Source organism: Oryzias melastigma, linkage group LG4 (genome assembly GCF_002922805.2).
Source record: "Oryzias melastigma strain HK-1 linkage group LG4, ASM292280v2, whole genome shotgun sequence".
Lineage (NCBI taxonomy): Eukaryota > Metazoa > Chordata > Actinopteri > Beloniformes > Adrianichthyidae > Oryzias > Oryzias melastigma.
The window spans coordinates 6290871-6300103 of NC_050515.1; the positions used below are offsets into that span (position 1 = coordinate 6290871).

Consider the following 9233-nt stretch of genomic DNA (forward strand, 5'->3'; position numbering starts at 1 on the left):
GGGGGGGGCATATATGATATAGTGAAATATAGTTTAAAGCTAAGAAAATGTTAGTCTGAGGAGAAAATTATACATTTCTGACAATAAATTTAACATCTAGAAGCATAACAGATACATTTATAATTAAAAATGGAGGCTTTTCCAGCAATTATTTAGCAACTCGTGCACGTGCAGCAACGTTTTAACCTCCGATTATGTTGCACTAGAAATAAAAAGGCGAGCTGGTCATAAAGGAGAAGCTTACCACCATCCTCAAACTGCTCTCGGAAATAAACAGAAGACTCGGCGAGAGCAGATGTGGCACAAACGGCCATCAAAAGCAGCGACACGGCTGTCATGGTGGCGACGTGACGGGACCCCGCAGAGAGAGAAGAAGGGGAGGAAAAAAACCGGCGAACACGCGCGTGGATAGCTGCTGGTCTGATTTCCGCTCGGCGTTCGTCCACCTCGTCTGCGGTTATCTCACAGTGAGCAGCAGAGACACCGCCGCCGCTCTCCTCTCGCCTCAGAACAGATGTCTGAATCTGATTGGACAACGGCCGCGGGCCTCAATAAGGAAACGTAGCGACGATTAGCCAATCACGGAAGAGAGAGTCTCAATGATCGGTGGAGTAGCCAATAGGAGAAGACCACGCATTTATTTGACGCACGCCCACAAAGACAAGAGTGATGGTCATGGATGCGTCACTCCGAAAGAAAAAATAAATAAAAAAGGAGGAAAAAACAAGAAAAACTGAAACTAGAATAGTAAGCAACTAAAAAACAAACAAAAAAATAAAATAAGTTTGACATGTACCTGTACATGTTAAAATATATACATTTAAAAAATAAAAAAACTATATATATATATATATATATATATATATATATATTAATATATAGAGCAAAGATAACCATTCAGATTGTTAATATTTATCATTTCTGGCTTAAATAATGAATACAAAAACAATAGTAAATGTATTTCCAACAGAGCAATTTATTACTTAGGTGTTTTGACAAATTTGTAATGCTTTTAAAGAAAAACAAAGTGGAGGAGACTTAACTAAAGTAGTGCTGTTGGGTGCTAAGAGTGCACAACACAATGTTTGTGTTTGCAGAGGGTGTGAGCCCCTCATAAGCTCTGTCAATGTCCAGAGGTCCAGCTGTGGCACAAATCATATCAATAAATATGTATAATAACAATGTTGTAACATGCAGTTCAAAACAATTTTATAAAAACATTTAAAATAACTCATATTTATGCAGGTGAGATTTGAAATAAATAATGCTGTTAGAAATTATCGCAGACATTGCACAGCTGCTGTAACTGTTGTTTTAAGGTGGAAACCTTCATCCACTCCTCATCCTTCGTCTTGAACATGCTCCCTGTGAACAGGTCAGGCTGCTCCCCTCTCTATCACTGAATCTGAGCGGCAGCTTCGCCTGAGTGGGGGGACCAGGACAGACCTTTTTGTGGGGGAGGAAGGTGTACAGAGCGGATCAGAGAAGACACACCTTCCCGCTTTGCTCTGTGTGCAGATGGACTAGTGGAGGAAGCCGACGCCTCCTGGTCACCCTATCCCTGTCTGTTTGTTCACATCACGGCAGGAAGAAGTTGATCCTCTGTGGGATGGACTTGCATCCTTGGGCTGAGAACAGTCTCTCTTCTTTGGGGACGTACAGCATCGCTTTGGCCACCTCATCCAGCGTCGCTTCATCGGCGTCGATGCCTCTTGCTGCGTATGCATCCCGAGCGCAGAGCTTGACGTGCCGGTACTCCAGAGGCAGAAACGGCACATAGAAATCAATCAGGTGTCCGGACATCAGCTCGCTCTGAGCAAACCCTCCTGAAAGACAGAACCAAACAGCGAGAACCTTTAAAGGTACAGCGATACGATAAAAAGGGGTTGGTATTTTATAGCACTAACAGCAGTTTCAGTGATAGCAAGAAATACTTAAAACATACTAGGGCGAGGTATCGAGAATCATTTCCAGAAACGATCTGATTCAATTCACAAGAGCCTGGATAAATTCTGATCTGATTTTTTTTATTTTTACATTTAGACACATTTGTTTAGAAATAGATTAATAATCTACTATAAGTTTTGAATATATTTATATTAATCTAATACAGTTTACATACTGTAAAATGTATTAGTGGAATAATGAGAATGTTAATATCATACAGTATTACATGTATTCTCAAAAGGAGAAGTTCTAACAAAAATGTTCAGATTCACATCAACAGTAAAGCTTAAACATTGTTCAGCTTCTCCTGGAGGGTGTTTCAGTTTGGCCATTAGGTGGCGATCGCGCTATAGCATTACACCTTAACTACTGAAGAAGAAGAAAGATTTTAGAAGGAAGACTTTATATTGTAAAAAATATTGAAATCCCCTAAAAGGGAAACAAACCTGAAGAAATAACCAACATCTGAACCTGCTGCATACCTTGAGAGTCCATTGTTTCAGCCCGTAGTCGATGCTCCAGATCTTCCATTCCGATGTCTTCCCGGTTCTGACCCGAGTGCCAAAAGTCCAGAGCAACATCATTGATTGCTGCTCCGCCAATATTACTGTGGAAACATAAAAAAAAGGGTCCCCACAAATATCGTTAAAGAAGATCAGGAGAGAGAAAGCAACATCCATCATTTCTATGGGATTAGTTCAACATTTTTGTTAAATGGGGGAGGATAATTCCATTTTTTGGTTATTACGAAGCTGCATCTCTTCAAATCAAATCAAACTTTATTTATAAAAAGTGCTACTTTGCATAATTTGAAGTGCTTTCAAATTACAAACAAAACCAGCCTCAGTGCTTCACAGGACTCCCAGTATGGAGAGAAAATGGACTCACTGGATCTGAGTGTGATTAATTCTTAATTTGTAACTCATGCCTGCATGTTTCTGTCGAACTTTGGATTTGTATTTTCAAATCATCTACATTTTTACGTATCCATGTGTACTTGAAACTGTGTATTCACTTGTACAAAAATAACAAAATACATGTGCACAGCTTTAAATTACAGCAGGTTGAAACTAAAAACACAAATCTTTAAAAAGAATGCACCAATTTCCTGATAAATACACTCAAAACCACATTTACACACACATTTGATGAGAGAACCTTTACACATCTCCAAGATTTGTGTGTAAATGATGCGTTTAAATGCTGCTGGAATGCTGGGTCATCCAAGTTTCTTATATACCACTTTGAACTTAGATTGTTAATAAAATATGGTGAAAACTTTACATGTTCCCACTTTCTTTAATAAATATGCCTGGTGTTTAAAATGAAAAAGTTTAAATATGAGTTTTTAAAACTAAAAACACTAAAGTTTCTCTAATCTCATCACTCCCTCGCAGCTGCACTTTCCCTGCCACCGCAAGTTCGATCACACTGATAGCAAACGTAACAGAAAAACATGCAGACACAGGTTACAAATCGAGAATTACGCACACAAAAATCCAGGGAGACCATTTTTCTTCATATCCCAACCTCAAATGAATAAATGAATTGAGTCATTTTAAAAACAACCAACCTGAGGAAGAGGAAGATGGCTCTGCGGTAGGTGACTCCATCCACGTTGTCATAGTGATCCATGTAAGGCTTGATGGCATCAATGAAGCCCGGATGAAGCTTTTCCGCCTCGTCAAAGATGAACAGGGTCTGCGGGCAGCGCAGCACCATGTCCCGAATGGCTTCTCTCAGTTGGTTCTGGATTCAAACAGACAAGCAAAAATATGGATCAAAAATAATAGGAGAAGTAGAACAGAATTTGATTCAAATTAAAGCTGTGATCCAATTCAAAATAAATCCTGGCGACCTCATCAAAGCATTACCAAATAAGTTCCACGTTTGCCGAGAGTTTAAAGGTTGTAACAAGTCTGTGGCGTTTTGTGTAATATGACAACACTATTTTGAAATTTTGAAGGTACTAAATAAAAGCACCCAGAGTGACCTGCGATCTACCTGGACAAACGCCAGGTTCCAAAAATGCAGGTACTTGTGTAAAACATGACTAAGCAGGTGAGGATCACAAGTCCACGTTGTTCCTGGCACTGAGCGGTGGTGGGCCGTGCCAAGTGGGCTCCGAGCATCTCACCTTGTACGTGTCCACCAGCCTGGCGTGGGGGAAGTGGAACGGGGCGATGAACAAACGCACACACTCGCTCTTCACCCCGTCCCGGTACAGGTTATCAGCGATGAGCCGAGCCACAAAGTTCTTGCCGGTGCCGGACCAGCCGTGGAAGGACAGCGTGAGAGGTTTGTTGGATTCTGGGTTGTTGACGAATCCCTGGATGGCTTTGAGAACAACAGACTGAACCAGGTGCTGGCCGTGGAGTTTGGTCTGGAGGTCGTTTGCCAGACCTGAGCAGTGACAACCGAAAACTGAATGAGTAAATTAATCTGAAAAATATGAAGCAACATGTCCTGTGACAGACAAACAATAGCTAGGATAGGCTCCAGCAAACCAGTGACCCCAAAAGGGATTCATCAGGTGCAGATTGATGAATAGTGAGACAAAAATAAAATATTTGAGCCTGATTTACTAAATATATAGCAACGTATTTAGACCATTATAACACAGTTAAGGCAAATTCTTTGTAATAAGTTAGATAGTAACCTAAAAATAAATTATGTATATTCTTATGATGGTTTTTTTGCCTTTTGTGTAGCAACTCAAGATAACTTCATAGAACTGGTCCTTTACAAATAATTTAAATTATATGATATACTATGATTTAAATGTAAGTTTTATATTATGCACCACTTAAAAAGGTACAATTTGATATTTTATCAGTCATAAAATCAATTATTTTTTGTCTTAATCCGCCATTAGATGTTTATCTAAATATGATTATATAATAGTGTTTAAAATCATTGTGTAATCAATGATGAAATTTGCTTTTTTGTACACTAAAGCACAGAAACAACGTGCAAATGTTTAGCTGCATTGCTGATGAGTCAGATCATATATTGTAAATATTATATATCACATTTAGGTTGTAAAACGTTTAATTTTAAAAACCTATTTTGGATAAAATGTGTTGAAATCTAACAAAAATGTGTTGATCGGAGGACCAGGTACCTGTGATGTTGTTGGTTATCCGACAGTCTCCAGACTCGCAGCACTGACCCAGACTACAGTACCACTGATGGAGGAGGCTGATGTAGTCCTGGGAGAAGCCAGCCCACAAGTCCCTGGTAGGAACTGATCACAAACGGGGCGGTCAGCCGTTTGCCGCCCATCACGTCCCCACACGAGTGTTTCTTCACTCCTTACCTTGCTGTGAAGCATCATCCTGGTGTGGCTGGCACTCCCCCTCCCAGATGTTACAGTAAATGTAGTTAAAATAGTACGTGGAGACGTTACTGATGCTGTCGAGCTGCAGGAAGTGGGCCTCTGCGGACAGCGCGCAGACGAGCGCCAGCAGCCGCCACACCATCGGGGAACGGAGCGGTCCGCGGCGGGGGAGAAGAGACGGGAAACCGCGGCGGGGCTCCGGCCTCACGCTTATGAGGAGCGCTTCATTCACGGACGGCCTGCTCGGTGAGTGGGCGTCCGTCTCCGCGTGACTTCCTCATCCGATGACTAGCCCCGCCCATACACTTCCGGTTGCAGTAAAGCTAAGCTAGCATTAGCTTGGTCATCTTCTGCATATTTCTTCATATGTAGTAATAAATAAACCGATTTTAATAAAACAATCTCATTAGACAAATGGCGAATAACGTACAAAAACTTTTTACTCATTTTAACTATTTCAGCATATTTAAAAGGACAATATTTGATTTGTAGATATATAAAAAAAAAAAATCTTTGAGTTTTTTTCCCCAATACATAAATGCTTTTTAACCATTTCTCAAAAACTGATTTTTTTTACTATTGAATAAACAATATTTATTGCAAACATGGTGGCCAATTTAATTAATCATTGCATCAGTCACTCCAACATAAAACACAGGATGTTTATTTTGAACAAAACCAAACACACAATCATGCAGTTTCAGTCAAAAACGCCCATGTTCACAGCATCCGACAGTCCATCTTCAGTGCCACCATTTCAGTTTCTGCAGAAGTTTCAACATCTGTAAAAAAAAAAAAAAAAAAAAAAAAAAAAGACAAAAGGTCTTCATTACTGAGGAAAACTAAAACCAATTCAGACCATTACAAAACCTCACAACCTCATACAAAAATGGAACGGTAAAGGGTTATAATCAGCTGAATTCATTTGGCAGAATCTTTTAATCATTGGTTGAATCTTTATTTAATAGATTATGTCTCTGTTAACGACTTACTGTTGATGAACTGAAACACCTAAAGAACAAAAAAAAAGAAAAAAGTTTTAAAATAACGCAATGGCATACTTCTTATTTAACTAATGTAAACAACTAATGTACCTCATGTGGAAGCCTTTATTTAAAACCGATGCCAAAGGTGGTGAATCCTGAGTAGGAAAAGCAAGAGCATTAAGTCAAAATGTGCAGACCAGCATCTCAAATATACTAATGGACGCTGACCAGGTCAGCTAGAGCTAATATGACACTTCATGATAGAATCAGTCTCAACTTTGTCATCACACAGGTCAGCTTTGGGTACTTAATGAAACATAAATGCAGCTAAAAGCTGCAGCTTTTACAGATCAGATGAGACTAGATCAATGGATACCGGTACCTCAATGATAAAAAGCAGATAAATCCAGACTTACTGTATCGACTTAAATTCTGATCAAGAAGTTTCCACAATCCACAAAGACCTGCAGATGAGAAAAAAAATGACTCATTTTCTATCAAATTCAAAATCGTTCTTTAACATGACAGCTCATCCAGATCAGAGAATTTTCTTTATATCCTCAACTGGATCAGAGACCTGATTCGCACTCATCCCATCTGAATCTACATCACCACTGTGAGATACAAATACAGTTCTTACCTGGAGAACTGTCAGCAGACTCGCCTTTTTCTGTCCAACCTGGATAGAAAGAAAGCAGCAGTTAACAAAATGCTAAATATTAAAGACGCAGATGTAAACTTTTACTGACACGTCAGATAGGAGCGAAAGACAAATGTATTCTTCACAGTAAATCTGTTGAACTATGCAGTCATCACTGTGTCAATCATAACGCGGCACATATTATCCATTTCTACTCACCTCCATGTGGACGTCAGGAGATCCTGAAATAAAAAAATACACATTTTAGATCATGTAACATCCATGATATAAATCAAAATAACTTCAGTTTTGGGGCTGATGCATCAGTTAGGAGCGAAAGACATGTTTGTTCTTCATTTTGATCTGCTGAACTATGCGCTCATCATTGCATCCAAAGTAGGAAAGTTTAAATTCTTCAAAAAATAAATCTTACCTATAGAACCAAAGACCAGGAGGAAAGCTCCTCACCACAACCTGCAACAGAAGTGAATGTTATAGTGCAGATATAAACTCAAATTAACATCAAATTCAGTTTTTACTGCATCAGAATAAAAGTCCTCTTCACTTTTCTCAGAGAGATTCCCATTGTTTTAAAACAAAAATCATCACAAACAGCTTAACCAACATTCTTGTAGTTTAGTATCAATTATTACCTTTTTCATCATAGGAGCTGCTTCAATTAGGCCTAAAAACAAACAAAAGCACACATTTAAAACATAAATAAAAGCATCCAGGCTTATAATAGGTTTCTAATCATCTGTGCCTCAGAAATGTCAACAAGGTGGTGTTGTTATCGTCATCCAGCTAGTCGAGAGTAGCAAATAATTGTCATCACAGCAGCACGTCGTTCTAAAAAAGCAGATTTATGCTTCTTTGAAGTGTCAATAATTAGGGAATTAACATTTATGTGTCACTGAAATAAAGTAAAGTTGAGGTCTACTAGTAATTGGACCTCAAGTGGTGGTGAAAACACTTCAAAGGAGCAAATTAATAAATCAGATTACATAAATAAGAGCAAACTTACACGTCATCTTTAAAAATGGTCAACCAGGTGTCTGGATTCTCTCCATAAATCTGTGGATACACTTAAATTAGTATGAGAAAATTATATTTAACGTAATTGAGGTCATTTGAAGGCAAGAAGCATCAGTGTATAGTTAGTCAGAAATCACTTCTGTCCACTACTCTTATACATTAATCATCACCAACTTCTTTACGTGCAAGTGACTGAAATCCTACAGACTTTAACATACCTGCATATGGATGGACAGCACCGCAGTAGTAACGGCATTTTTTACCTAAAGGGGGAAACACATCCATCAATTTAAGACATTTAATAGGTTACTAATTAGTTATAATTTTTTTTAAAAACACTGACCAGATATAATTGATTTCCATGTTAACTTCAAAGTTTAAAGTCACACGTGACCTATGATCTGCAAAAAACACAAAATAAATGTTAGCATCCCGCTCAAACACGCACGAAAAACTGAGCTAAAAGTTCGTCCCATGGTGTCAGAGATGTTGGCGTTTCTTCACATTCACTCAGATGTCCCTACCAACATTAATTCATCATTAAACCACGGGATACACTCGGAATTCCCAATACTTGGTTAAAGGGGGGGTTAAACGAACGGTTTAGCTAGCAAGCTAATTAGCAAGGCCACGTGCTTAAGGCCTGCAAAGACGTGTCAAATTCGGTAAAACGCAACAAAAAGTTCACGCTTCCGCCTGTTATGCAAACAAAAACTTTCACAGTAACAGGCTTTTTAGAAACGTAAATGAAAAGAATAAGGAAAAAGAAGTAAAACAGTACATCTTCTCACCTCATAAGCGCACGCAGTAAGGCGAAGAATGAGGACGAGCAATCGGTTCAGGACTCTTTTATATACTGTCGCAAAGGCTGATGGGAAATAAAAGTACATCCTGTGGAACTCCGCCCCTGCTGGCCAATTTATGAATAACAACTGACTACATTGATTTACACAACCAGATTTCTAGATAAGCAATTTTAAATAATAATAATACATTAGCCTTTTTTCTTAAAAAGATTGAACATTAGTGATGCTCAATATACATTTTGTATTAAAAAAAACCTTATTCATTCCCATTTTATTATAATTGCCTAAATACTTTTCTATATTTGTTAAATTAAGCGTTATCATTATCAAACATAACATTCCTCTCTTTGAAATTTACTGTATTTTATGTCAAGAAACGAACTGTCTTATATCGACATCAACATTTCTGAAAAAATGCACAATTAATAAATGCTTAAAAATCTACCGAAGTACAAAACAAAAGACAAAAGTTGTCCTGA

General features: G+C 38.4%; 2 protein-coding genes, 2 long non-coding RNA genes and 6 other non-coding genes across 10 annotated transcripts in view; 1 reads left to right on the forward strand and 9 right to left on the reverse strand.

Annotated features, from left to right (window-relative positions):
• The window catches only part of calr (calreticulin), a 5047-nt gene extending 4518 nt beyond the window's left edge, over window positions 1–529 (reverse strand). Inside the window, exon 1 of the mRNA XM_024278091.2 lies at window positions 245–529. Coding sequence (XP_024133859.1) covers window positions 245–338 — 94 coding nt within the window. The 5' untranslated portion in view covers window positions 339–529. The remainder of the gene's footprint in view (window positions 1–244) is intronic.
• A 427-nt stretch (window positions 530–956) lies between these two features.
• tor3a (torsin family 3, member A) lies at window positions 957–5615 on the reverse strand. Its single transcript, XM_024278940.2, has 6 exons — window positions 5267–5615; window positions 5072–5194; window positions 4085–4350; window positions 3521–3696; window positions 2430–2554; window positions 957–1826 (listed from the first exon to the last, which is right to left on the reverse strand). The coding sequence occupies exons 1-6, from the start codon at window positions 5427–5429 to the stop codon at window positions 1579–1581; spliced, it is 1101 nt and encodes a 366-aa protein (XP_024134708.1). The 5' UTR covers window positions 5430–5615; the 3' UTR covers window positions 957–1578.
• LOC118598649 overlaps window positions 5398–9233 on the forward strand; it is a 13557-nt gene continuing 9721 nt past the window's right edge. Inside the window, exon 1 of the long non-coding RNA XR_004947718.1 lies at window positions 5398–5533. This is a non-coding gene — a long non-coding RNA (uncharacterized LOC118598649). The remainder of the gene's footprint in view (window positions 5534–9233) is intronic.
• LOC112150973 lies at window positions 6163–6238 on the reverse strand. The gene has a single exon (XR_002920045.1). It is a non-coding gene; the product is annotated as a small nucleolar RNA SNORD47 (small nucleolar RNA).
• On the reverse strand, window positions 7018–7097 carry LOC112150966. Its single transcript, XR_002920038.1, has one exon. It is a non-coding gene; the product is annotated as a small nucleolar RNA snR60/Z15/Z230/Z193/J17 (small nucleolar RNA).
• On the reverse strand, window positions 7229–7307 carry LOC112150967. Its single transcript, XR_002920039.1, has one exon. It is a non-coding gene; the product is annotated as a small nucleolar RNA snR60/Z15/Z230/Z193/J17 (small nucleolar RNA).
• On the reverse strand, window positions 7450–7530 carry LOC112150970. Its single transcript, XR_002920042.1, has one exon. It is a non-coding gene; the product is annotated as a small nucleolar RNA SNORD79 (small nucleolar RNA).
• LOC112150968 lies at window positions 8056–8123 on the reverse strand. The gene has a single exon (XR_002920040.1). It is a non-coding gene; the product is annotated as a small nucleolar RNA SNORD75 (small nucleolar RNA).
• On the reverse strand, window positions 8290–9084 carry LOC112150543. The gene is made up of 2 exons (XR_002919981.2): window positions 8740–9084; window positions 8290–8349 (listed from the first exon to the last, which is right to left on the reverse strand). It is a non-coding gene; the product is annotated as an uncharacterized LOC112150543 (long non-coding RNA).
• Window positions 8420–8500, reverse strand: LOC112150965. Its single transcript, XR_002920037.1, has one exon. It is a non-coding gene; the product is annotated as a small nucleolar RNA SNORD74 (small nucleolar RNA).

What these genes read in the sequence shown, in the direction of transcription:
- tor3a (XM_024278940.2), bottom strand. Translation starts at nt 5,429, where the DNA reads ATGGTGTGGCGGCTGCTGGCGCTCGTCTGCGCGCTGTCCGCAGAGGCC. An exon ending in GGATGATGCTTCACAGCAAG is followed by an intron (nt 5,195 to 5,266) that starts GTAAGGAGTGAA and finishes GTTTGTGATCAG; the next exon opens with TTCCTACCAGGGACTTGTGG. An exon ending in GCCATCTTCCTCTTCCTCAG is followed by an intron (nt 2,555 to 3,520) that starts GTTGGTTGTTTT and finishes ATGTTTCCACAG; the next exon opens with TAATATTGGCGGAGCAGCAA.